General features: G+C 41.0%; 1 protein-coding gene across 6 annotated transcripts in view; it reads left to right on the top strand.

Annotated features, from left to right (window-relative positions):
* The window catches only part of Runx1t1 (RUNX1 partner transcriptional co-repressor 1), a 154664-nt gene that overhangs the window by 18198 nt on the left and 111783 nt on the right, over positions 1-24683 (top strand). For 2 of the 6 annotated variants that reach the window (XM_016001809.3, XM_016001810.3), the window contains exon 2: positions 9741-9910. The exons of 3 other annotated variants lie outside the window; for them this stretch is intronic. In XM_016001809.3, coding sequence (XP_015857295.1) covers positions 9823-9910 — 88 coding nt within the window. In that variant the 5' untranslated portion in view covers positions 9741-9822. One more of the 6 variants, XM_006983282.4, reaches the window with a different exon arrangement.

Here is a 24683-nt window from a genome sequence, read left to right as displayed (position 1 = left end):
AGTAGTAAACATTATACTTTATTATTAAATCACTCTGTATCATCCCCATTTAAGAGAATTTAGTATCAGAAGATACAACATCAACATTGAAACTATGTATGAACCTGACATGCTGGCTCACCCTTGTGATCCTAGCCACATGAGGCCATATGAGGCGAAGGCATAGCTGTTTCAAAAACATCAGTCAAAAACCCTTTCTGTGAATGAGGACTTTTAGAATAAAATTCCTAAGATCATATTGTTACCTATAGGTTGCAGCATGCAGGTGGTTGGAAGATATTACAGTGAATTATCCCAATAAGGTTTATTGTATTTTGGCAGTGATTTTTATCCAACCTTTTTTTTTCCAATCACCATGGCTGCCAGGACCTGAAAAGCTGTCATATAAATTGTCAATAAAGTACAACATAGCAAACATGTCACTTCTAAAGTCACAATACACCAACCATATGGATATTGATCAGAGAACACTGGAGTTTTAGGATATTTCCTAAGGGTTTTTGTTTTGTTTTGTCTGTGTCTGTGCTTATATATATCAAATACTTTCCCTTGTTGTATCTTCCCTTAATATTCATATTTATCAATACCTTAAATTGAGAAATACATATTTTTACCAGGATGTATCTCTTTGCCTTGATTTTTGCATTGTCACTTAATATGAAAACACTTTGTTCATCTTCACTTTTGGGTTTTAATCAGATCCGTCAGAATTGACTTTTGATGAATTTTTCTTCTGTTATCAACTAAGCTTGATAAAAATTAATTTTCACAGTTAAAAATCCCCCCAAAACTTCACCATAAAACAATCCTTTTTTGTTTGTTTGTTTGTTTCTACATATCCCAAGCTGTCCTGGAACTCGCTTTGTAGACCATGCTGACCTGGAACTCAAAAACAATCCTTTTTTAAAAGGCCAAATTATGCTATTAGTAGAGAATCATATTTTAGCTATATCATTAGATAAAAAGGGCGTGTAACTGCACGTAGTTCTAGTTGTGGCAGACGTGCAAGAGGCTGGCAGCACCGTTGCTTGTAGATGAAAAGGAGGCCCAGGCACTCTTGGTCTGAGAAGCAGGTACTTAGGTGCCAAGCTTTTACTGTGTGTTTTGTGGCATTATCTGAGTCAGAATAACAGGCTGCAGTGTGAGCCTGGGGCTCACTGGCCCAGGACTTCGCCCATCTGGGAGAAAGTGACTGTCCCTTCCCTGCCCAAGGGCAGTGGAGGGTCCCTGAGAGGAGGCTTGGTTCACAGGTCCCTTGTCACATTCCTTCCCTTTAGACACAGTTCTCACCCAGACCATAACATCATGGCCTCAAAGGACATGGGGAGGTTGACAGGGATGAGATACACACCACTGTCATGTCATGAGGTTGCTGTTCTGGGGCTTCCCAACTATGGAATTCTATTCTAGAAACTTCCAATGTGTCTTCTTTTTGTGGTCATCCCTTTGTTTGGGAAATACTGAATGGTTCAGCTTGACTATGGGAGTAGGGGCATGTGCCTGGCCGTAGCTCAGCCTTGGCTCTGTGCTCTTGTACCTGCCCCCTTGTGTGCTTTCTGAGGGAAGGGACTAGGTCCACTATTCCTTCTCCTCAGCCTTTGGTGCAGCTTTCCCTTTGAGGCTATGGCCTCTCTTCTGACAGAGATTTAGGTGGCTTACAGGCTCCTTCGGGTTGTGAGTATGGATGGAACAGCTGGGGTCCTTTTGATGCTTTGTTAAATAGTGAAAAAGCTCACACCTTGAGCTCAAGTTATTTACTTAAAGTTCTCTGGAAAGATTTAATGACTAAAACTGAAGAGCTAACTTTAGTTTCAACAGCAAGTCTTTTGTTTTCTTGCTCCACCTCTTTCCACCTTGGTCCCCTTTTTATTGTGTTCTCTTTTAAAATGCTCAATTTATTGCAGCTATATTTTGGCTTGTATGTTATAGCAGTGCCTAAAAATACAATACCTTCTGTGATGCTTAATTTTGTCAGCCTGACTGGATTAAGAAATGCCTAGTGCATTAATGGGGCAGACTTTTGGGCATGTCTGTAAGGGCTTTTCCTGAGAGGGTTAACTGAGGAAGGAAGACCTGCTGAGAATACATAGTAGCACATCATGGCCCAGGCCCTAAACGGAATATAAGTGCCGAAGGAGAAAGCCAGTAAGGTGACAGTTCTCTTTTCTCTGCTGTCAGATCCACCCAGATGGGAGCCACCCCACTTGGCCAACCTCACCTGACCCTGTGTGGTATGGTCATGGGCAAGGTCGGACTTCCTTGCTTTAAGGCATCATCACCATCTCAGGGCTTATTACCACTCTCCTGGAGGTCTTTAAATCTCACCAGCTAGAAACAGCCCTGTAAATAGGGGTGGCCACACAGGCTGCAGGGGAGAATTATACCAAAGATGGAAAACAAGACTTTTCATTACTTTTGGAAAAGTTACTGCTTAGTGTTTGAAAATACCCTACATTTGCAAGTTTTTGAGGCAGAAAGGTAGAAGGGGATGAGGGTTGAGAGAGATTTTTGGATTTTTTAAGAAAAGGTAATAAGGGGTACCTGTGTGCAGACCATGCTTGTAGCTGGGAGATTGTAGAATATCCTTAACAGAGGTGACATCAACTCCAGATGCAGAAACTTCCAGAATCTCCTTTTCTTTTTATATGAAGGTTTCCAGCATGGAATAGGTACCTTTATTTGAAGAGTCCAATCTTTGGAAATAGTTTCTTTCTTCTTTTATCCACTAGAGACGGTCTTTCACAGATGAAATTATAGGAGAAAAACTAAGCCACAATGCATTCATTAACAGTTACTGTTTTCTTTGTCAGTTCAAAGAACTTACCTGCATCCTAGTGACTGCTGTAGTCTAATTTGTTAGCTGATAGCAATGGCACTGAATTCTACTGCTAGTACAGTAGTAACTTTCAGAAAGGAAAATGGTAATTTCAGCAGGTCAGTTTGGAGAAAAGACCTTTGCTTTTGTTCTAATGGTCAGAACCACCATCCTAAAGCCTTTTACTGAACAGCACATTTGGCATAGGGCTCTGATACATAGTATCTACCAGGAAGAATGTGGCCAAGCCTGATCAAGACCGGAGCATTATGGCAATTTGAAAACCAAAGAGAGATTGCACAGCCAATAAAGGTTTGTGAAAGTCCCAAGAGTTGAATTGGGCCACTGTGATGTGACTTTAGCTCTGTTCATTTTGTGATTCTTTTCATTCTGGATTATTGCTATGTGTTAAGTGTAAGCTATGTACGGGGGATAGGAGAACGAGCAAATCAAGTAAGAGGGAGACAGTTAATAAAGACAGTCAGATGTGTCCATACAGGGTTAGAAGCAATGAAGACAGAAAATAATGTTAGTATGATGGGAACGGCGGGTGTGAGAGGAATTCCCATGCATTACTGGGAAACTATTTCTGAGGTCGCCTTAGGATCTAGCCATGCCTCGGGGTGTGCAAAGTCTTGAGGGCAGGCGATGAGGCTGCAAGGATGAGGTGAAGCATTCTGTCAGTTCTTCCCCTCTTTCTTGTGTCAAGCAAAGCAACTGACCATACTCATAAAGTAAATAACGTTCTTTCTTGGGATGAGTGTGCTGCACCAATGGAAGATCTGAAGGCCTGGAGAGACTCTATGAGATCTCTTTCCTCACAGACTCAACTGAGAGAAGTCTATGCCTAAAACTTGCTACAGTAAGTGTACACCTTTAACTCAGGGGTAATATTTTGTTATGTAACAAATAGCCAAAAGAAACAATTTAAAGCAGGGAAGGCTTAGTTTGCTCACTGTTTCAGAGGTTGTGGTGCGGAGGCCAGCTACTCCTGCAGGCCTGTGGGGAAGCAAAGTAATCACAGGGATGGGAGCATGTTGGGGAGGAGGCTGCTTATATCATGGCCACACAACAGAGAAGGTAAGAGAAAGTGGGCCACCTCTGCTGGCCCAGGCTCATTCTTCCCATTTTGCTCCCTTTGGGCCTTCATCCCATTGGGTGATGCTGTACATTCAGGGCAGATCTCTCCTTCCCACCTTCAGTTGTTGTTCCAGATACCAGACATTTCTGGACTGCCCTCTCAGACATACCGAGAAGTGTGCTTTCCTTACTAATGCCTTAGACATCTCTCACTCTAGTTAAGACTCACCATCACAGATTATATGGGCATAAGCTGCAATTGTCAGTCACAGGGTTCTCTTCTGGGTTGGGGTCAGTGCTGGCCTATTGGTCTGAGTAATTCTTTTCTTGGACTATGACTGTACAGCACCCATGGGAAGGGGTGCTTACACATAGCATCTAGCAGGAAGAAGGCAGCCAAGCCTGAGAGAGATGACAGTCCTATGGCAATCTCAACAACACAGAAAGATCACATGATCAATAGCTGTCTAGGAAAAGGTTCATGAATTTCTTAAGAGATGAATTGGGCCACCATGGAACTTCATTAAGTAGGTTCATGTGTTTGATTCCTTTTATTCTGGGTTGTTTTTATGTGCCAAGTACAGTGTGAAATATGGAGTATAGGGTGATAAGAAAAACAGGTAGGAATCCTCTCAGAACTTGGAATGGGGGAGGGAGGCATAATCAAAAAGCCAGTGGGTGTATCTTATAGTGTCAGATACAGTGACGGCAATCAGGAAATAATATTAAAATGATGGCAGTGGTGGGGGTGACAGAAATCGCCATGGCTTGGAAACTTTTTTGCAGGAGACGAGTACTGGAGTGAGGTCTGAGTGTCATGAGGGATCTAGCTGTCAGTGAGTCCAGTCAGTGAGCAGAGCCTTGAGGGCCAGAGACTAAGCTGTAAGGAAGAGATGGAGCGTTCTGTGTGGAAGCATATGCAGGGAAGGGGTATGTATTGAAGGCTGGAGAAAAGGCTGACAACTGCTCTTGTAGGTCTTGGTTGATGGGACAAGGGTGAGAGCTGTGTGTCTGTGAGTGTACCCGGAGGTGGGTAGTTACTAGAATATGCATGAGTGTGTGTCATGGAAGCTTAAGGAAGCCTGTGGGACTAGGATTCTGAAATGTAGTTCCCATGACCTGTGGCATGGGACACTATAAAACACAATGTCCAGTTGCATCCTGTTAGAGGTTGAGTAAAGTCTGTAGTCTGGGTTGAGCCGCTGAGTTCTTCCGTCTTCTTCAGAGTGAGGGGTATCCTCAATCTGAGTGCCTCCAAAGAAATCCCAAACCTTGCTGAATGCGGGGACACAAGGTCCTGTCTTCTTAGATACAGTAGGTTGCTTTCATAAACCAACAGCTAGTTGTGGGATTTGTTTCCTGTAAATGCATGTTCTTTATTCTAGAAAATGTTTTCAGTCAAGCAATGTTAAAGTTTAGCCAATCAGGGTTGATAGATAAAACAAGTATGTGTAAATGTTCACTTTTTTGAATAATCACGTATTATTTTCTAAAAGAACAACTTGCTCAGATGTTGATGGAAGTCTCCCGAGAATGTGTCTAGGCAGTGAAAGGTTTCCTGGCGGTGATTGAGCAGTACTGTATGGGCAGCTGCACTTGAGCTCTTCAGAGGTTGATTTTGATGTGTGTAGTCTTTACATCCTATTACATTTTTGAAAGATAAACTGATACAAGAATGATTTGCCAAGGCCAGCAGCGCTTCCTTTTAAAACCTTGGCTCAGTGTACACATTGAAGGGATGGGGGAGTAAGATAAAAGCATTATAAATATGAGGTTAACTGAATTCAAATAGAAGGTTCGCTCAAGTTATTGCATTCCTTAGAAAATAAATACATTGAGCATATGGTTAAGATTGATCAAAAACGTATTCTGTATGCCAGTGATTACATTCCCATCTGTGATTAAGGTTTTCTGTCTGCATCTGGCTTTCACATTATATTTCTGTAACAAGAATCCTTTATATAGCAGAGTTCACTTTCTGTATTTTCTATTAGCTGCAGCTTGAACTACTGCACACATCGCAGATTTAAACATGTGCTTTTCATTACTTCATACCATTGAGAAAAAGTAATATTTGTTTGGGAATGTATGTTTTCCACAATTTCCATGGTAATACAGCACGTTGAGCTTTTTTAATAACACTCTTGTAGAGCTACAAATTGTTGGGGGGCATTCTATCCTTAGTGGAGCTCAGCTTTCGGGACTTTCCTCAGTGTATGTGTGCCCCCCCCATGAAGAGGTTTTGTGAATTTGAGGGCTGAGGTTTGAACAAAGAAATTATTAAAGATAAAGGAAAATTTGGAAATCTTCCTGTCATTGATGTGTGATAGATACTTTACTGTGGACCAGGTACACAAATGTTTGAACATATATGTCATAATGTTGATTACTGTTGTTCACTTTATTACCATTTCATATGGGAAGAGTTTAATGTTATGAGATACAAATATTGACTCCAAGTCCAGGGATTGGCTAGCTTCTCTCTCTCTCTCTCTCCCTCCCTTTCCCTCTCTCTCTCTTCCTCCTCCCCTCCCTTTTTCTTTCCCCCTCCCCTCACTTCCTCTTTCCCCCTCTACCTTCTTTCCTTTCAAAAGTCTATTGATGGTGGTATAATGTTTCACGTACGGAGGAGCTGAGGGGAGGGTGCCGATGAGTGACTTCAGGTGTGCATTCTGTGGTGTTTGATCGTGTATTTGTATACTCTGCTAACATTTGAACATCACAAATGTGCACATTTGAAGGATTTGGTAACATTGTCTTCCTGCTAACTCACTAGTCCTCCTAAGGAAGATGCTGTAAGTGAAGTTCAGAAATGGAGCCCTGTGTTCTGTCCAGAATGATGGCTTCTCGTCATGTAGTTTGCCTCTCAGAGGCCTTTCTTCACATGATACTTTTATGTACCTCAGAACTAAAATTGTTGACACTGTTTTTTGTTAAAAAGAGGCCTAAGTCTGCATGTATGGGAAGAAATAGACAAACACCAAGGTTTATTTCCTCAGCTTCATTTGTTCAGAGGGGACAGTCAATTGTGGCTCATAGCTGACACACAAGAAGTCATTAGCTCATGTCTTTTGTTGACAGTTGCTCTCTGATGTCTTTTGTTGACAATTGCTGAAGCAAAAAAAATACTATCATATGTCATGACTGAAATCTAAAAGAAAAGGTCCATCCACTTTCTTTTTTGCCCCAATTTTTTGTTTGGCTTCTGTTTTTATTTTCACTTATTTAATTTTTTCTTGCCTTGGCATAGAAGCATGGGAAATGACGAAGTTGGTTTTATAAAGAAATATATTGCATCTTCCAGATGTAGTCCTATTTAGTATTTATAATTGTATTTATTTCTCTCTTTCTGAATGGCCCCCCTCTGCCCACAGTATTTAACTATCTATATAATTGGAATACGTTATAAATATCTATGTATCTTGGTTACTTTTTGTTTGAAGTATTTCCTTTTTCATTTGTTAATAAAAATATTAGTTTTCATAGCAAATTAGATGTTTTCAGTTTCTAGCTGATTGTATTTGATGTTCTTTGAGATAATACCCAACAAAGGAATATCTAGTACCGTATATTTCCTAATTTGTGAATATTTTATTTCATTTGACTATAAAGAACCAGAAACAACCATTGACTCACAGCAGAGCCACATGGTGGCATATCAAAGACTCAGATACTTAAATGGAATACTTCTTTGAAATATATCAGAGCAGGGCCACTAGACTGTTTCAACTCATGACCCCTTCTGTCTGATAAATTTTTATACGATCCTGTATGTATAGGTATATAAAATAGATACACGATAAATCAAGCACTGATAGTAAATCATAAATAATTTTATTTTAAGATAACACGTTGATATGTACTTCTTCCTTTTGCTAAAGTTGAAAACATGTTTGGTTACTAATTACTTTCTTACATAAAAAAAGTCTTGGCTGAACATTTAACACTGGAAGGTTTTGTGCATCTTCAACATTTTTCAGAGATGGTCAATGTTTTGATTTTATGAGTATCAATACTGAGAATGCTGCTTTGCATAAATTCATAGAACAAAATGGCAAACTATGTTTAGGGCCATTTCAGAGATTGTTGAATCTTCTGCCCTCTTCCCAAGCCAAAATTCAGTTAATGATTTTTTTTAATGAAACTCAAGTCAGCAACTCAAACATCAATTTTTTGAAACCAAATACGCTAGTACACTAATTTGATACATGCTGAAGAGTTACATTGGAAACTATGAAGTCTTTGTTTTCTGTAATTAAACCCTTCTGATGTTTCTAGAAGATCAGAGAACTCCATATGTCCAGTAGCAACACTGCAATTCATAATATTCAGCAACCTCTAATCTGAGCTGAGGTATTTCAGGCAGCAGCCATTGGCATTGTGGGATGGCATACACAACACACAGGGCACATGTGTGCTCAGAACTAAGGTTACAGTGAAGCCATGTCATAGAGCATGGGCAAACACTGCCAGAAGTACCTCAGTTCCTGCCGATTTTGAGTTTTTAATTAACTGTTGGCTGTAGTCCTTGTGGAAGCCTTTTACCGCTGCCTAATTTTCATGACCTCCATATTCAATTAAGTGACCCCATATAGGGCTGCAACCCACAGTTTAAGGAGCTGTTTACACGAATGTATTTACCCACTGAAATCCCTCAGAAGTAATTAGGCTAAAAATACAGCATCATCTATGGTAATATTTTTGAAATAGCTTTTCTGAAGGTATTTTCTTTTGTATTTATTGAATTCCTACTTGATGTGCATATGGTTTTCTTAAGCCCTTATAGTTCATAGGTTGTAGGAATTCAAGAGAAAATTGAATCAATCGTTGTGTTGTTTGTGGGGTTCATACTCCTGGGTCTAGCAGTGGTAGGTGAGTAGGAGGCACAAAATGGAGTTTCTGAATGGATGAAAACATTGTTGCCCATCTAGCAGGGAAAGTGAGAACATTTGGATCTCATAGAAGAAAGCAGTAGAGATTTACCATCTGACAGACTGGTCCACCAACAGTTTCTGAACTAAGATTTCTTCCCTCCCTCCCTCCCTCCCTCCCTCCCTCCCTTCCTCCCTCCTTCCCTCCTTCCCTCCCTCCCTCCCTCCCTCCCTCTCTCCCTCTCTCTCTTTTTTCCTTCCTCTCTTTCTTTCTTACCTTTTCTTTGTTTTTTCTTTCTTTTTGGAGGCAGACTCTTTCTCTCTCTTTTTTTCTTTTTAATGCTGGCCTGGAATTCATAATGCAAACTCTTGGCAATTCTCCTGTCTCACTTTCCTGTGTGCTCAAATTTTAGGTTTCACATGCCATATCTAGCTTTAAGATTTCCTAAAGTAGCCAATCACATCCAGATTATTCTTCATGATCATCAATTGTTTTCAACTATTGTAGCTAATAATGACAACTTTGACGTTTCAGATGAAGGAGAGAGTGTGAGTACTTTGTTCTGAAAGAGCATAACTTAAAATAAATAAATAAAACTTCTAATGTCCAAAGAGTGTTCTAAAGAAACTATGTCTCACCAGTTACTTATTTACTTTTGAAATGGGTAAAGTGTAACATTTCCTCTTAAGGTATTGGTGGATGTATGTTTTAAAACCAACTTAAAAAAACTTTGGAGTTCAGAAAGGTGTACCTTTGAGTCAGATGACTGACAGGTTCAGAGTCTCCTAGAACACCTCTTCCAGGAACTGAGGAAATGGGAAGTGTTTGGAAATCTGCCACAACACAGAAGAACGTGTATCTGTTTCTTAAACAAACACAAAGCTGGCCTGGTTTATCATGTAAATAGATGGGCGGAATGCTTTAGCCTGGTTGTGATGTGTGCATTTTTTTTCCCCTTTGTTGTTGTCAATAGAAAAAATTGATCTGTGGGCTGGTGAGCTTATCTGTGTCCCAGTCAGAACAGCAGAGGAAATTAGCAGAGCGCTTGGTGGAGAATGATATCTGTCAAAAGAAACACTTGGAGAGCGCTGAGTGTAGTGATAGGTGACTGCCGGAAAAAGGGCAACTTTGAATATTGTCAAGGTAAGGACCAGATACGTATTTTGATTTTTGCCGTTTACTTTATGTGTCAGAAAAATCACTCTATTGTTTTCTCCCAATGAGTTATAACTGTGAAGTTTTTCTCTATCTTATTCTAGCACCTGTTGATAGAGTTATATGTACATTTTAACCACTTGTGTGTGGAGTCTCTGGGTGTGGGATTGGGTGGGGATCAATATGCCCAAGGGAGTTCTGCTTAATAGTTTTGGGTCTAAGGATATCAAATGATCAATTATCAATTTTTTTCAGTTTCTTGTCATGTTTCATCACACATCTATTAGAAACTGAGCAATACTTGGAGTAGAAGAGTAAAAACTATGCCATGATTTTGTGTTTATTGCAATGAGGGAATGGTGTTTTCTCAGCTGGTTGACTAAGCAGGCAAGCAAGTCATTTTCAGATTATGAATTCTTCTGATGGATTTTGATAAAAAAAAAAAAACTTTGAGGTGATCATCACTTCATGAGCAGAATTCATATCTTATAGACACATTTTTAAAAAGTGATGTCTAATTTAGGAAAACACCAAGTATAGACTATGTGTATATTGGCACTTGGCTAGAGGCTTCTGAATATCTGCCCTGAGCCACGGGCGGGGTGTTAATGACCCTGTAGCAAGCTCTGCTCCAGGTTATGCTGGCAATGGACTTGGTCAGAGGCTCCACTCATAAGAAACAACTGTGCTAAGATGAAGCTGAAAGTCCACACAAGTGTTGTGTGATGCTGGTTGGCACGCGTGTAACTGCCTGACTGTGTGCAAAAGGGAAGAGCAGAATACTCAGCTTCTCTGGCCATTGCTTTGGAAACATCCCTGCTGGCCCCTGTCCCACAGTCTCAGCTCCATGCAGTCCCTAATGCCTCAAAACACTTGCTGGCTTGTTATTATTATTATTATTTTTTTTTTTGGTTGTTGTTGTGGTTTATTTGAGACAGCCTAGCCAAGAGTGGCTTTGAACACTTGATCCCCTTGTGGTGGAATTACAGGTGTGTACCACACATTGACTCATTGACTGGCTTGAAGTTCTCAGGAAAATGTCGGTAAATGGGTGTCTATTTAAGAGCACAGAAAATGAAATAATTCCTGGTGGAATTGTATAGCCTTCCGGGTGGAGTTCTGCAACTTGGTGTCTGAGTCTATATTTCTTTTCCTTTGGTCCCTCCTTCATTTAGTTTTGTCTTTCTATGCGACTAGTGAGAGACACCAAGCCAAAGGAGAAGTCAAGGAAGGCAATTGTGTTAGCTAGATGAGATTTCCCACATTTGCTTCCACCTTCTCTCATAACTATGGACTCCCGTTATTAAACATTAATTTTGACAATTCTAATCTTGGTTGACTAGACTTCCACAATCTTGCACAGAGAAAAAGAAAGGTGTCCATACTGTAACTCACAGGAAACAAAGTATTGAGGACACCCGTCCCTGATTTAGAATGGTTTTCTGTGTTTTAGCATCTGAACAAAGTCAGAACAGAACTCAGCGTTTTGCCTTGTTATCTCAATAGGGGTTCAAAGTATATGACAAAAATATCTAAAGTGGTACTTAAATGTTGGAAAAGATATTGGATTTTAAAACTTGAGTACATACTGTAGATATGTAAAATTATCATCTCTATTCACCCCATCCCACAGCAATCAATGGCATTCTCTTCCGGTCACATGGAATACATCTGTGACATGACCACACTGAATTGCTTCAGGGTGGAAAAGCCTGTTGAGAGGAACAACAGTATAGGGCCTGCTCCTGCACACACCTTAGTACGTCTGCTTGTTGTAATATGCAAATCCTGAGCCCCCAGCATCATACGGCCCAGATTCCCATGTAGAATTTCCTCCCCTTGTAGCTTTCTTTGGCTCTGTGTGTGTGAACCTTAAAAGTCATGGGTATTAATAGACATGATGACATGCTTTAAAACTTTCAGGTTTCCTTTGTTTTTCATGTTGTGTTAAAACGCACTCCTAGTTATTTCTTCCACTTCGTGATAGCAATAGCTGTATAGAAATACGAGCTTGAGAATTGAGTTCACCCAAGAAGCCAAGAAGAACAAAAACCCGCACACACTTTGCATTTGCAAGCACCTGGAATCCATTGGGTTCCTGGAGTTGTAATTTGGAAGCAGACAAAGCAAAGAATTACCAGCTGAAAAGCTGGCGCTGTGAGTGAGAACAGCCTGAGGAGGCACCAGAGTCTGGCTTGTGTGGGGACTTTGAGGCCGGGAAACAGGGCCCAGGGGCACACTGCCAGCTCGAGTGGAAGCTGGTGACACTAAAATGCTGCTGTGTTTCACTTCTGGTGGTTTCTCTGTTTTGTTTTATGGTTTCTTTTGGTGCTTGGAGTGAACTTCAGGGCCATGGGCATGATAAACTCACAGTGGACCACTGAACCACACCGCTAGGCCCGGCTCTGGAGTCCTGCAGCATCCCTAGCATGAACAGACCCAGTGCAGGCTTCTCTAGAATGTAGGGGGAGCTGTTCTTTCCTAGTAAATGTCCTTGTGAGGGTTACATGGCTTTGGAGCCACTGGGAGTGGTATCTTGCCTGAGAAACTTGCTCTTACAAACTCTTAAGGACACTTCTGACATGGGTCTATTACCGTATTTGGTATACTAAAAATAAAAATCTCTTGGCTTCCAGGATCATGAAAGGGAAGAGTGACAGGAAATGCATGCAGAGTGCTGTGTGTTTAATATTCCTGCATTTGGAATGAGATATTGAGGTAGTACCAATTTTTATGTATTGCTAGATTCTAGAGCCGTATTAATATTAGCAAAGAGAATGCCTTATCAACAATGCCTTACACACCTTTGAGCATTAGTAGCAAAACAGGAAAGTTCATTCTTAAGTAAAATTGCTTTTTTAAGCAGAGCCTGTATTTATTTTATTTCAGGTTGGTTTTTTTTTTTTCTTCTGTCATGTTTGAAGGTATGATAGCATTAATGGCTCTGCCCCACGTGGAGCTTTGAGCGTATTGTAGCATTGCACACTGATCCCAGGTCAGTGTGATGCGTGAAATCAATTTATTTGAATCTCTTTGCCTCTATAGGAATTTGGCAGCGTGCCAGTTGTTTTCATTTAATGTTCTTTGTGTTGCACACAGACAAGCAGGCATGCTTTTTGTGTTCTTCCCTCTTTTGGTCTCTGTCTCTTGCAGCCAATATTTTGCTCTGGATTTTGAAATGAAGGGAGACTATATTGTGTATATGATGCCCAATCATTGCTTCATACGCGAACAAACATAAAGTGTGACTTTCTTATCTTTTAGGAGAGATTTTTTTCACCTTCATGACCCTCAGTGTTGTAGTATACATAAAACATACTTAAGAATTTTGCTTAAATAAGATTCTTAGTGAAATCAAACAGATTATAGGTGTTAATTCCTGGTATTAATGACAATTATCAAAACCTGAAACAATTGTATAAGGTACTATTACCAGAAATATTTAAGCTGTGAACTAGGTTATCAGAAACCATTTTGGGGAACATTTACTGAATCTGAAGATTTACCTTTTAATTCAGCACACATTAAAACAGTGTAGTAATGCTTTTTCTTTAAACCCTTTTGATGAAGACAAGGCTGTATGAGCTGAGTTTATTAGCTGTGAATCTCTTCTAGAGTTCTGTGATTTGGGTAATTGCTTTTTCAAATGTGCAGGGTAATGTCTGGGAGTGGCACAGAGACCATTCTTACCGATAAGTCCAGATCCGTGCCTGGATGTTTTTGTAGGCAGCAGGGATTGTTTCTGGGTCAGATTTTGGAAGAGGTGGAGAAAGGAAATGCTGGCGAGTGGAAGGAGACTGTTCTATTGATGCTTCGGGCAGTTCTTGCGGAAGTTGATATGCAGAACCATGGAGCCAAGGCTTCAGGGTCAGGCTCTTACCCAGCAGCCCAGCTTCCTTGTTTAATTACCTGAAGAGCAAAACAGTCAGCCTGGGAGTGTGTGAAACCCCAGTATCTCTTGCAGCCTCCTGGCGCTCTGACATCCTGCAAGGCCAGCCCTGTCTGTCCGCCAGCGTCAGGCTGGTTCACGCCTGGGTTCCTTTCTTCCAGGAGGCATTGTGTGTAAGAGGGTTTGGCTGTGAATCTGAGATTCCTGCCAGTGCTGAGTCCCCTGCTCATTCCTTCTGGTCTATACTGACAGATAGGCTTGGCTTTCCTTTCTGTGAAGGATTTGAAGATGGGGCTCTTCCGTTTCCTACTTCTGGCCTTGCTGTGGCACAAACGCTTTCACTCCACCATGTTAACCAACAGAAGAGTGAGATCTTATTTTTCAAATCTGTGTGATAGCATCCCGTGTGATGCCATTGTGTGGTCAGACTCAAATAATTTAGTGTGGATCTAACAGTTCTCAGATGACATATTTAATCATATATGAAAATAGAATATCCTGTTTTTAAACAAAAGGTAATAGAATTTTTGACATTGGGTCTTTCTCTTTTTTCTTGGAATTGGAATATAGTGTTGACATTTATAGTGGGAAGGGGCACACACACCCTTTGATGTAGCTGGAGGGGGTGAGAAATAATATTGGTTAGCAATATGTCTAACTTTGGGGGACTCGCACAGAGAAAATATTCTAAGTGCTTGGAGATGAAGCCCTTTGAGAGATCTCCCGGATATAACAAGATGGTACCTTCCCCAGAGGAAGTCTGGCAGCTCCTTTATCTATAGTGTGGACTGATGAAGTGTCCTCCCTGTGGGTGGGGAGCAAGGGTGGGTGTACTTTTTCCTTCAAACTCAGAGGAAAGTGTGACTCCATGTGCAGTCATTTGGTTTTTCCAACGACTTCACTAGGATTCTGTGATACAGTCTGAAGGATGTTTACCCTTTAGAGGCACACATTTGCCTACATAAGTATAAATAAGAGTTGTGGGCATGTAAAAAGAGCACTTTCTTCTTTTGAACACTGCAGACACACAGCTCAGCTCTTGCCAATAGGTTCTGTGCACCCCTTCCCTCCAAATCCAAAGAGCGATTGGGTTTTGTAGGAGAGTATTTGACGGGAACTGTTTTTGAAACTTTTAATTCCTGTTATATTTGTGGGTATAATGCCTGTGTTTGAGTATTTGTATGCTGAACCAGGAGAAAGTGTATAATCATTAAATAGCCGGATTAGCCTGGTGTACCTGGCGACAGACCTGGCCAGGTGGTCTGTTACCCAACAGGCATTAAGTAACTGCCTGAGTTCCCTATGGGCAGGCTTGTTCCTGTTTATTTATGTAGCAGCCTGCTGCATTTCCTACAGCGTATTTCTCTTTTCAACATCAGTATGCTCGGGGCAGGGGGCGGGGGACATAGAAATATCTTTTTAGCCACTGTCGTCAACATTCCTAACTCATTCTCCACAGACTCTTCATTACATCCCACCCTGCCTCCCGAGCTCCCAGCTTTTCTAGTTTTTCCTCAGTCACTGCTTTCTAGAATGAAGTTGGTAGTAGTCCTGGGAACAGCACTGGGTTTAGCAGGGGAGGACTTGACTGAAAGACAAATGGCCAGAGTTGTGGTTTTCAGGTGAGTTTGCGCTGTCCCCCTGGAGTAAAAGAGACAGAAATGGTGATAGGGAAGAGAAGAGAATGGGTCGGAATCACGCTGGCCAAGAGCCGGTGAACAATTGTGTTAGTGACCTGGACCTTGTGTCAGCCTACCAACGGGAAAGGAAAAGGGACATTTTCACAGAAAAAGCAGTTCTTTTCTGAAAATGTTAATGAGACATACAGTTAAGCATAATTTTATAAAGTTGAAGTTTCTAAGTGGACTGAGCTGAGGTTCGAAGATTGGAAGCACTCTCCTGTATTTCCTATATTTAGGAACATACAGCAATGGATTATATTCTGCCTGCTCTCATGGCGGGGAGGAGTGTGAGTGACGAAGGCCTCTGGGGTCATTATAAAACATTAATTTTAAAATTCACCTTGATACTATAGGAGATATGCTATGCTGAGAATTATTTGGGCAGATAAATCTCATTTTGGAGTGGAATTTGGTAATAAAACTCAAAGTTAAGAGCTTTTTTGTTTGCTTCAGTAAGTCTGACGCTATATACAAATGTAACAAATTAATGTGTGTGCATAGATTTGAGAATTTGCAATATAGAGAAATAGAAGTGGGAGTTTGCTCGAGATAAAAAGTACTTAGGGAAAAATATGACGAGAAAAAACAAATCTGGGTTCTTCATATTGCTGTGTTTTTGCTCCACCTGGTGGATTTTGTTGAAAGTGTTTTAAGTCTGTGTTAATGAAAAGAATTAGCCCCTAGGCAGCTCCTCTGACCATAGCAAGAATCTCTTTGTTGACGATTAAAATATTCCTGTGTTTATACTTTTTGTTCTGTTCTTTTATTGCATTAAAAGCAATATATATTATATAGAAATATATTTGGTTCTATGTGTAATATCCTCATTTTAGAAAATTTTAAAAAATCATCACATAAAATCTCACTGCACAGAGTCGTGGCAGCATTATGGTTATTTCTAAATCACTATATGTGTGTTGTGTTTGGATATAGCCTTATACTCCAAAGCCACAGCTGACCAGGAACTTGCTGTGTAGATCAGGCAGGCTTCGAACTTGTGGCACTCCTCTAAGCCTCTACTGTTGAGTTGCTTTTAAGGATAGATGTCACCAGAAGAGATCCAGTTTGCATTTTTTTATTTATTTAAAAATATGTGGAATAGTTACTATTAGGCCAAAGAATGATGATGGGTATCATGCTGGTTATAATTATTTTTGAATAAATACTTCTCAGGCTCAAAAGGGTGGTGTGTCAGTGTTTCATTGTGAGTCCTGTCTAAGATACAAGGGTAATCGAGATCAGGTGCCTTATGAATTCATGGGGTTGGTGAAGCCTGTTGTTGCTAGCCCTACACAGACTGCTTTCTCTGGAAATCTGAAGGATTCGGTTGTGCTTTGATCATCTTATTGTTTTCCTTAGGTTATTTTTTTTTTTAAATCCTTTAGATTCTTACAGCGCTGCAACAGAAGGTGAAGTTTTGAAAACAGTGTCTCCATATGCAAGGGATTTGGAGACCTTTTTATTGTCTTTAAAATTGTCATTCATAGTCCTCATTAGCATTTATTGTTGCAAGCCTACAAGCAGAAAATGTGAAATTGGTATGTCATGAATAGCCCCACAGAGCTCTGGAGCCCTCTGATTTCGCCTGCAGTGTGGTGTGGGCTGGGCTTTGAGGGAAAGCTGTCCAGATGGCTGCCTGCGCACAGCAGAGCTGCGGGTTTTTGTCTCTGGTGCGGAGGGGAGGGAAAGTTCACTGGAGCATACGCCATCACCCTTGCATTTTAACAAAACTAACTAGCCATTAGTCAAGATGGGAAGGTGGTGGCATTGAGACAAAGGTTGTCCACAGAGTGCTAGAGGCCTCGTGACAGGGATGGGGCAGAGCAGTTAGGTACCTTCCATTTTATCCCAGTGGATTTGTGGTTAGGAAATGTGATGGAAATGGAAATGGTATCTTATCTGCAGATTTGTATGCAAATAGATCTTTTAAAGATCTTTTTTGAATAGGGACATAATGATTTTATTTGAAAAGAGAGTCAATAAGGCTAGTAATCTACTCTATGGGTTAAAACCGAAGTGTTTTTATTTAAAATCTAAAAAGTAAAAAGAATTTAAACCACTTTTCCTGTGGAGGGATCTACTTTTAAGAACATTAGTGGGTTTAAGTTTCATTTACATAAAATAATGTTCAACCAATATGAATGTTAAAGCAGTTTCCAGAGTTTAGGTTTCCTTAAATATTAGATTTGAAATTCAAAAGTTGTCTATTACCAAAGTATGTAATATATTGTAATACTATAAAGACATTGTCACTACTATAAATAAATAATAATAATTACAAATAACAGGTTCTATTTGCTTCTAGCAAGTAATAACTTTAAGACTTAATTTTGCACAAATACACATAAATCTACATATTTATGTATACGATATCAAGCATTTTCTTTCATATGTAGAGTGTGTGTGTGTGTGTGTGTGTGTGTGTGTGTGTGTGTGTATGTGTATTTGCAGTTATCTTTCTTTCTCTTTCTTTTTGGAGATAGGGTCTTACTATGTTGCTCTGACTGTCCTGGAACTTGCTATGCAGACCAGGCTGGTCTTAAACATCCAGAGATCCACCTGCCTCTGTCTCCAAAGTATTGTTATTGAGGGTTGGCATCACCATGCCCAGCTGGATAATGCATGTTGACCAGAGCCCTAAAATCAAATATATTGCTTCAAAAACTGTCAAAATGCCAGTGTTGGTGGAGGCGTTGGTAGTGCACCTTTGATCCCAGCACTCAGGAGGCAGAGGCAGGCCGATCTCTGAGTTTGAGGCCAGCCTGGGCTACAGAGTGAGTCCCAGGTCAGCCAGGACTACTACACAGAGAAACCTTGTCTCGAACTCCACCCCCCAAAGACCCCCAAAACAAAACTAAGCAAACAAACAAAACATGTCAAAGTGACTGTAAGTGTTACTTTGTTTTATAAACATGGTTAAGAGGGAGAAAATGTCACAGAGACTGGCTTATTAGGAAGACATTACTGGCTGACGTTATGTTTAAGGCTGGAAGTGTCACATTAGTTTTAGAGCCCATTGTTAACCTACGTAAGCTAATAGAGATACAAAAGTCAAACTGAGTTGAGTGCTAAGACGAAGGTGAAGTGGAGAGGTTGTGTTGTTACCATCTGGTTCCCTGCCTCCCACTGGCCTGGTAGCATAGGAGTTCGCAAAGGACCACATGGCATGTTCTCCCCAGGACGGAGCGGGCCTTGTCTATCTAGTTGCAATTGATCCAAGCAAAACAGCCCTTTCTGCCTCTGTAATGTCTGTATAATCACCTATTAAGACAAGCTTCCTCTCTCCAGCATGTTTCCTTTTAGTCCTTTGCGTCTTACTGCTTAGCACTTAGGCCCTCTAGGACAGCCCTAAAGAACCTTTGACCCCACGATGTTTACACACCCTTCAGATTCTTAAGGCGGCAGTCACAACACTGCTCTTTTGTCAATTAAGCAAAGTTCTTGTGGTTCCCTTTCTGGATGCCAGCTGACAGTTGAGGAAGTGCACATGCTTGCCAATCACTCCCCTCAAGGAAGATACTAGAAACTGTCTGACTGTGTCTCTCTCTTTACGGCAGGCAGTTATAGAAAAGATGACAGCTCACCTCTCACTGTGATGGAACACTCAGTGAACTTTATGACTTATTTTCTATCCCACTCATTTCTTGGTGGTTGGCTGTATCTTGCGTTATAGCCTAAAACATACGCCATTTGTTTTTCTTGCAGACAAAGTATAATTGGATTTATCTTTGTCAGGAGACAATCTATTATGGCCTTTATTTAATACAGTTTCAAATGTCTTTCAGTGGCAGAAACAAATTAATGTACATTTTTACTGGGTGTTGTATCTCTTTAATCGACTGTCAAAGTGATGAGAAGTTAGGAAATCATCCAGAGAGGTCCATCTCCCTCCACCCAACAGCTCACACATTAGGTAGGTTTGCCCTGTCAGTGGGATGCCTTTAGAAAACACTAATAGCTTCCAGCTGGGTGGAAAATCAAAACCTTTGGGGTCTGACAAAACTAGAAGATTTGAATTTGAAAGCAGAGCTAATGCCTCCATTTTATTTTTTACCACTCGCCCATAAAACATTATTTTCCAATATGTCAGCCTCATTTGGTGGCCAGTGGTCTGAAATAGAAAGTGGAACAAGCAAGCGGAGAAATCTGGACATTTGTGAATCCGCCCTTTCAAGCTGGTGTGCCACTTTGTGGAAGGGTCTCCCTGAGAGCAGGGGGGTCTTAATGACCATTCATCAATGCTCGTTGGCTGATCATTGAGTGCCTTCTCATTCAGTTTATCAAGTCTTGCACATAAAAAGTCAGAATAAACCTTATTCAGCTTTGTTAAAGCCAACTAGAAGTAAAATGCTCCATTTGAACCCATTTTGCCCTTGTTTTTTCGCGTTGTTAATGCAGCCCTGCTTAAATGAGTGCCTTTATTGGCCCGGTTAGAATATCTGAAACTATTAATTCTCTTGTATTGAATAGCTGGTGGCAGGCCAGAGCAGATGGGGTAGGAAAGTATTTGGTTGGGTGTATTGCTTTCAATTAGGATCAATGAGGTTCCAGATCCTTTGAATTAACTCACTTAATACCCACTGTGTGCAGGCACAGTGTATCACAACAGTCTGCAAGAGGCAGGGAGGGAAGCTGAGGCGGCCCTGGAAAAGCTCCTGCTCCAATTCTCTCTTCACCAGGGTGGAGGTCTCTCCTGTGCTGCAGATGATGCCACTGGACCGCTGTTGTCTGTGGCTGAGTCGGATCTGAACAAAGGGAAAGGGTACTATCATGCTGCTCTGCTCTGGAAGTGGCACAGCACTGTGACGTCCAGACGAGGAGTATACGAAGTCACCGTCACAAACCTACTCACATATTTTTTTCTTTAATGTGTCCAGCATTTCATTACTGACTAAATTTGCTAATTTTGAAAGTGATGATTTAGACAACTCTCATTTTAAAACTGCTTTTAAAGAAGTCTTTCTACTAAATTGAAAGTTATGTATTAATGGCCACGACTTTTCTGAGAAAGTGCTTAATTGATCATTAATGTATTCTTCGTTGTTTTGAATATATTTTAATTTTATAAACTATATGTGGATGGTGATGCAGGACAGCGTTTTTGCACTGGAGAAAACTTTCCCAACACATACTCTGATTCTTCTTTTTGCTGTTCACCATTCACCTATGTAAATGCATTCATCATGCTATTGATTGTCTATTTTTGTTACACAATTTGGATGTTAGAGATCTTGGCTCCTCGTACTCTTTTTATTAAAGGGGAAGTTATTTCTGTCTAAGTAACTGTATCTATACATGTCCAGGTTTCTCAGTTCAGGGAGAGATGCCAAATGGAGCTGCAGCTTTGCCTGTCTCTGGGTTAAGGAGGGGACAGGCTCCCTGAGAAAACGCTGAACTCGTCTCACATGCACGTTCAGCCAGACCCTTTTTGCAATCAGACTTCTAGGTGAGAATCTCCAGGGATCCAGGTTTTGTTGACGTGGATCAATTTAAAGTGGCAATTACTGTAGTCAGATAACAGCTTAAAAAGCCTTTTTACACATAGAAAAGATACATAATCACACAGCATATGGAAGTTCAATTTTCTGAGCTGTGGTTTAGGGACTTGGAGTGTACCGATATTAAGACCCAGTTTTAAAACCAGATATCATCCAGTTTTCTTGAAGTATATTGTAGTTTGTCATATGATTTTTTATTTTAGAAGTGATTCACTGTGCATGTTGATGAAAGGTTGGGTGTCCCACTGTGAAAATGTTTTCTTTCTAACATAGGTATAGTATTAAAAAAAAAAAAAAAGTGGTGTGTAGCATTGAGTGGCTTTTAAAAAATACTCTTTTAAAAACTGAAAATCTTCAGATTCAGGATTCTGGATTCCATAAAGGCCCTAATGCCAGCACTTAATTGATGATCACACTCATGCATGCTATAACACTTTCTGTCACAAGAATGCTTGAGCTTGGTGCTTAACTGAACTGAAATCCATTACACAGAACCTCATTACAAGTGACATCTAACTAAGATGAACAAAAAGATTGGCCTCATAAATAGAGTGTAGTATACTATTAGTGACAGAACAGAGTAATCATTATGAATTGTAGTCTTTTTACAAGTTGGCTCTGACAGTGATGGGTTTTTGAGGGGTTCACTGGCTGAAGCAGCCCTTCTAGGGTACAGTGTTCAGGAGCTGTAGAAATTCTTATTGATCGATGCTGTTTCTCAAAGATGATATATTTTTGTTTGTGCAGTGTGTATTGTGTGCTTGTGTTTTGGAATACTCTTGGGCAAAGGGTAGAATCACTGCCTGTTTGCAGATGGGGTCTTTTAGAATTTCTTGAAGGCAGCAAAGAGGGGGTAAAATCAACTTGACAAAAGCTTTAGAGAATGTCAAATAAACGAAGGATGTGTTGATCACTGCCGGAATAGCAGGAGTTAAAGGGGCCGATCCTGTCTTCATGGTCACTGAGCTGGCTGGTTGGTCAGTCCTGAGCAGAATTGTTTAGTAGAATTCTGTGTGTCTAGTGGATTGGATGTGCATGGGGAAGGTAGAGCCTGAGGGATCGACCACCACACGAGCCCCGTTGTTAAAACAAACAATCAAACAACACAGGCAGGGAAGAGTTTCGAGTGTTAAATTGTAAAGAAGAGTTTAGAGGAGAATGATATTTTTCTTCCGCATTTTTGTGTGTTTAGAAATAGGCATGCAAGGCAGGCAGGCTTGTGTTTCTCCTACGAGGCAAGGATGTTTTACAAAGGACTAAAGAGACTGCTGAGAAGAAAATAGCCAGCTTTAGATAAAGCCCTGTAACAAAGGCTCCTAGTTTTATATATCATGGTGTCCATTAAAGCTTAATAGAGAAGAGTCCATTGAACCAGGCTAGATATGTGTTATTCATGGTCAGGATAAACATTTAAGGGTGTGCAGAAAAATAAAAATAAAAAATCGGAAATCAGGAGGGCATGATTGTTCAGCTTTTGAAAGGGCTTTTCTATGCAGATTTTGTTTTTGTCTCCTGTGGATCCCTATGAAAAGTTGAGGAGAGTGAGCTGAAAATGTTTGGAGCATCTCAACATGGGATCCCAGGAGATCCGAAGCACTCCAGTAAACTAAAAATGGTTGGATTCTGTTTCTAAAAGAGTGTTCTGTTTTACACATGCTACGAAGAAGCTGATGAAAGAATACTCTTGATACTTTGTGCCGGACGGTGAGCTGGCACAGCACACAGTCTTACAAGATGTTTTTAGGTTGTTCGGGCTTTCCAGATCAATGAAAGAGCTTTGTGGTCTGTGCCCTTGTTTGTTTGAAACCAGTAATGCCTGTTAAAATTAGAAGAAGAGGAAGGAAGCTTGCAGTGTGAGTTGTAGGGGCCAGGTCAACATTGCCATCTTTTGGCAAGATACGGGTTAACTTTGAGCTGGGAAGTGGGGGGTGGTGAATGAATTATTCAGCATTTAGCTTATCTTTCTGCATTTCACTTTCTGCTTTTTGGTGCTCTGGAACCGGGGCGGGAGGAAGAGTGGAGAAGGGGAGGCAGGAGTTGTGATACTTTGCACACACGTCCCTGTCATTGTTCTGCCTGAAGAGACAGGGCTGGGTTCAAGGCCACATGTGCTCCTGTCATCCTCCACATTTCTGCTCCAAGTGCAATCCGGAGTGTCAGCTCTCCATCTGTCTCTGGCTGGCAGGCGCACGCGCCCAGCTCCCTGCCTCGGGCCATGCCGCCCCAGCCCCTCTGATGGCCCTCCTCTCCACCGCCCCGCACATTCCAGAACAGGAGGCATGAGCCCGCATCGCGCTCCCTCTTAACACAGAGTTGCTTTCAGTGTGTTACACGCTGGATTCCAGGATGCCTGGTGAGTGAGCCCTCTTTTCTTGCAAGGAAGGAAGCTTTACTTTCTATAATGCATGGAAAATATCGACTGCCCTGCCACCACTGTATAGGATGAGGGCAGGGAGAGGCTGTGGGGTGATGGAGGTGTGATTGGGAGGCGACATAATGAAAGCTATCAAAAGCTGGATGTAGAGGTTCAGGATATGGAGAGGTGTGCCTTTGAAGCTGAGGGGAGGGACAGCGGTGGATGTTTTTGCCTGAGCAGTTTACACAGGGGATTAGCTTCACTGAGAAGTGTTGTCTCTGTTCTGGGTTTCAGGACTGTCATCTGCACTTCCTATGTTGGGTATTTGTTTGTGGAGAGAGTTTTTAGATTATGGTAGAATTCTGGGAGAAGGTCTTTGAAGAGCTGTTTACGTCAAAAAAAAAAAAAAAAATGAAGGGATCTTTGGCACTAGAAGGCATTTCTTGCCCTAAATCGTAGTCCTTAGATGTTATATGAATCATTGAAATCTGGTCATTTAGAAGAGGTATGCAGGATTAGTGGCATTCTTGTGTCCCTGGAAATTTAGTGTATGACAATTTCTCCAAAAAATATTATCTTTGGAGACTGGAGTGCTTCTGCGGTTGCTGCCAGGGAAGGCTTTGCTTGTGAAGCCTGGCGCGGAGAAGGGCTGTCTCTACCCTCTAAATTGTCCTGTACCGAATGCAGAGCGGATAAAGGCAGGGCGCACAGAGCTCTTCCAGCTGGCTGATGTGTTCAGATTATTTGGGTAGGGCAGGCAGAAGAGGCTGTGCTTGGTCAGAGTCTGCACACCTCCCAGATGGTGTTTTGAAACATTATCTGCCAGTTTTCTGCAGCCACAGTTGTGTGTGGGTATCGCCAGTTGTTTGAGAAATGTTTTCCCTTTAGGATACGTCTCGGAGTCCGTTCTCATCATTATTGATATGTGTGCAGAAAGGATGCATTTGTCCAGGACTGCACTTTCTCTGTTGTTGGAGGGACTAGGAATGCATAGAAGCTGAAATATGGGGAAACTCAATTTACCAAAAAGATAATAGCCGGGGTCTTAGAAAGGTCATTTTAACTCTTTAAGTTCTCATTTTGATTTGTATGCTCCCTGTAACTGAAGAGGAAATGTACCCTTGGAATTGGTATGAACGTGCCTATGTTTTACTTATTTTTTTTATTTTACCAGACCATTGGAGCACAGTTTCACGTAAATTTTACAATTCAATTGTTCTTTGTTTTTATGCTCTTAATAGATGAGTCTTACATGATATAGCAGCATCCTCCAGAGTCTGTGGTATTTTGGTAAAATAGAACCAAAGCCTCTTGTGTATGATACTAGGGGATGGGG

Source organism: Peromyscus maniculatus, chromosome 2 (assembly GCF_049852395.1).
Source record: "Peromyscus maniculatus bairdii isolate BWxNUB_F1_BW_parent chromosome 2, HU_Pman_BW_mat_3.1, whole genome shotgun sequence".
Taxonomy (NCBI): domain Eukaryota; kingdom Metazoa; phylum Chordata; class Mammalia; order Rodentia; family Cricetidae; genus Peromyscus; species Peromyscus maniculatus.
The sequence above is the reverse complement of the archived record's forward strand: the minus strand, read 5'-3'. Positions and strand labels throughout refer to the sequence as shown.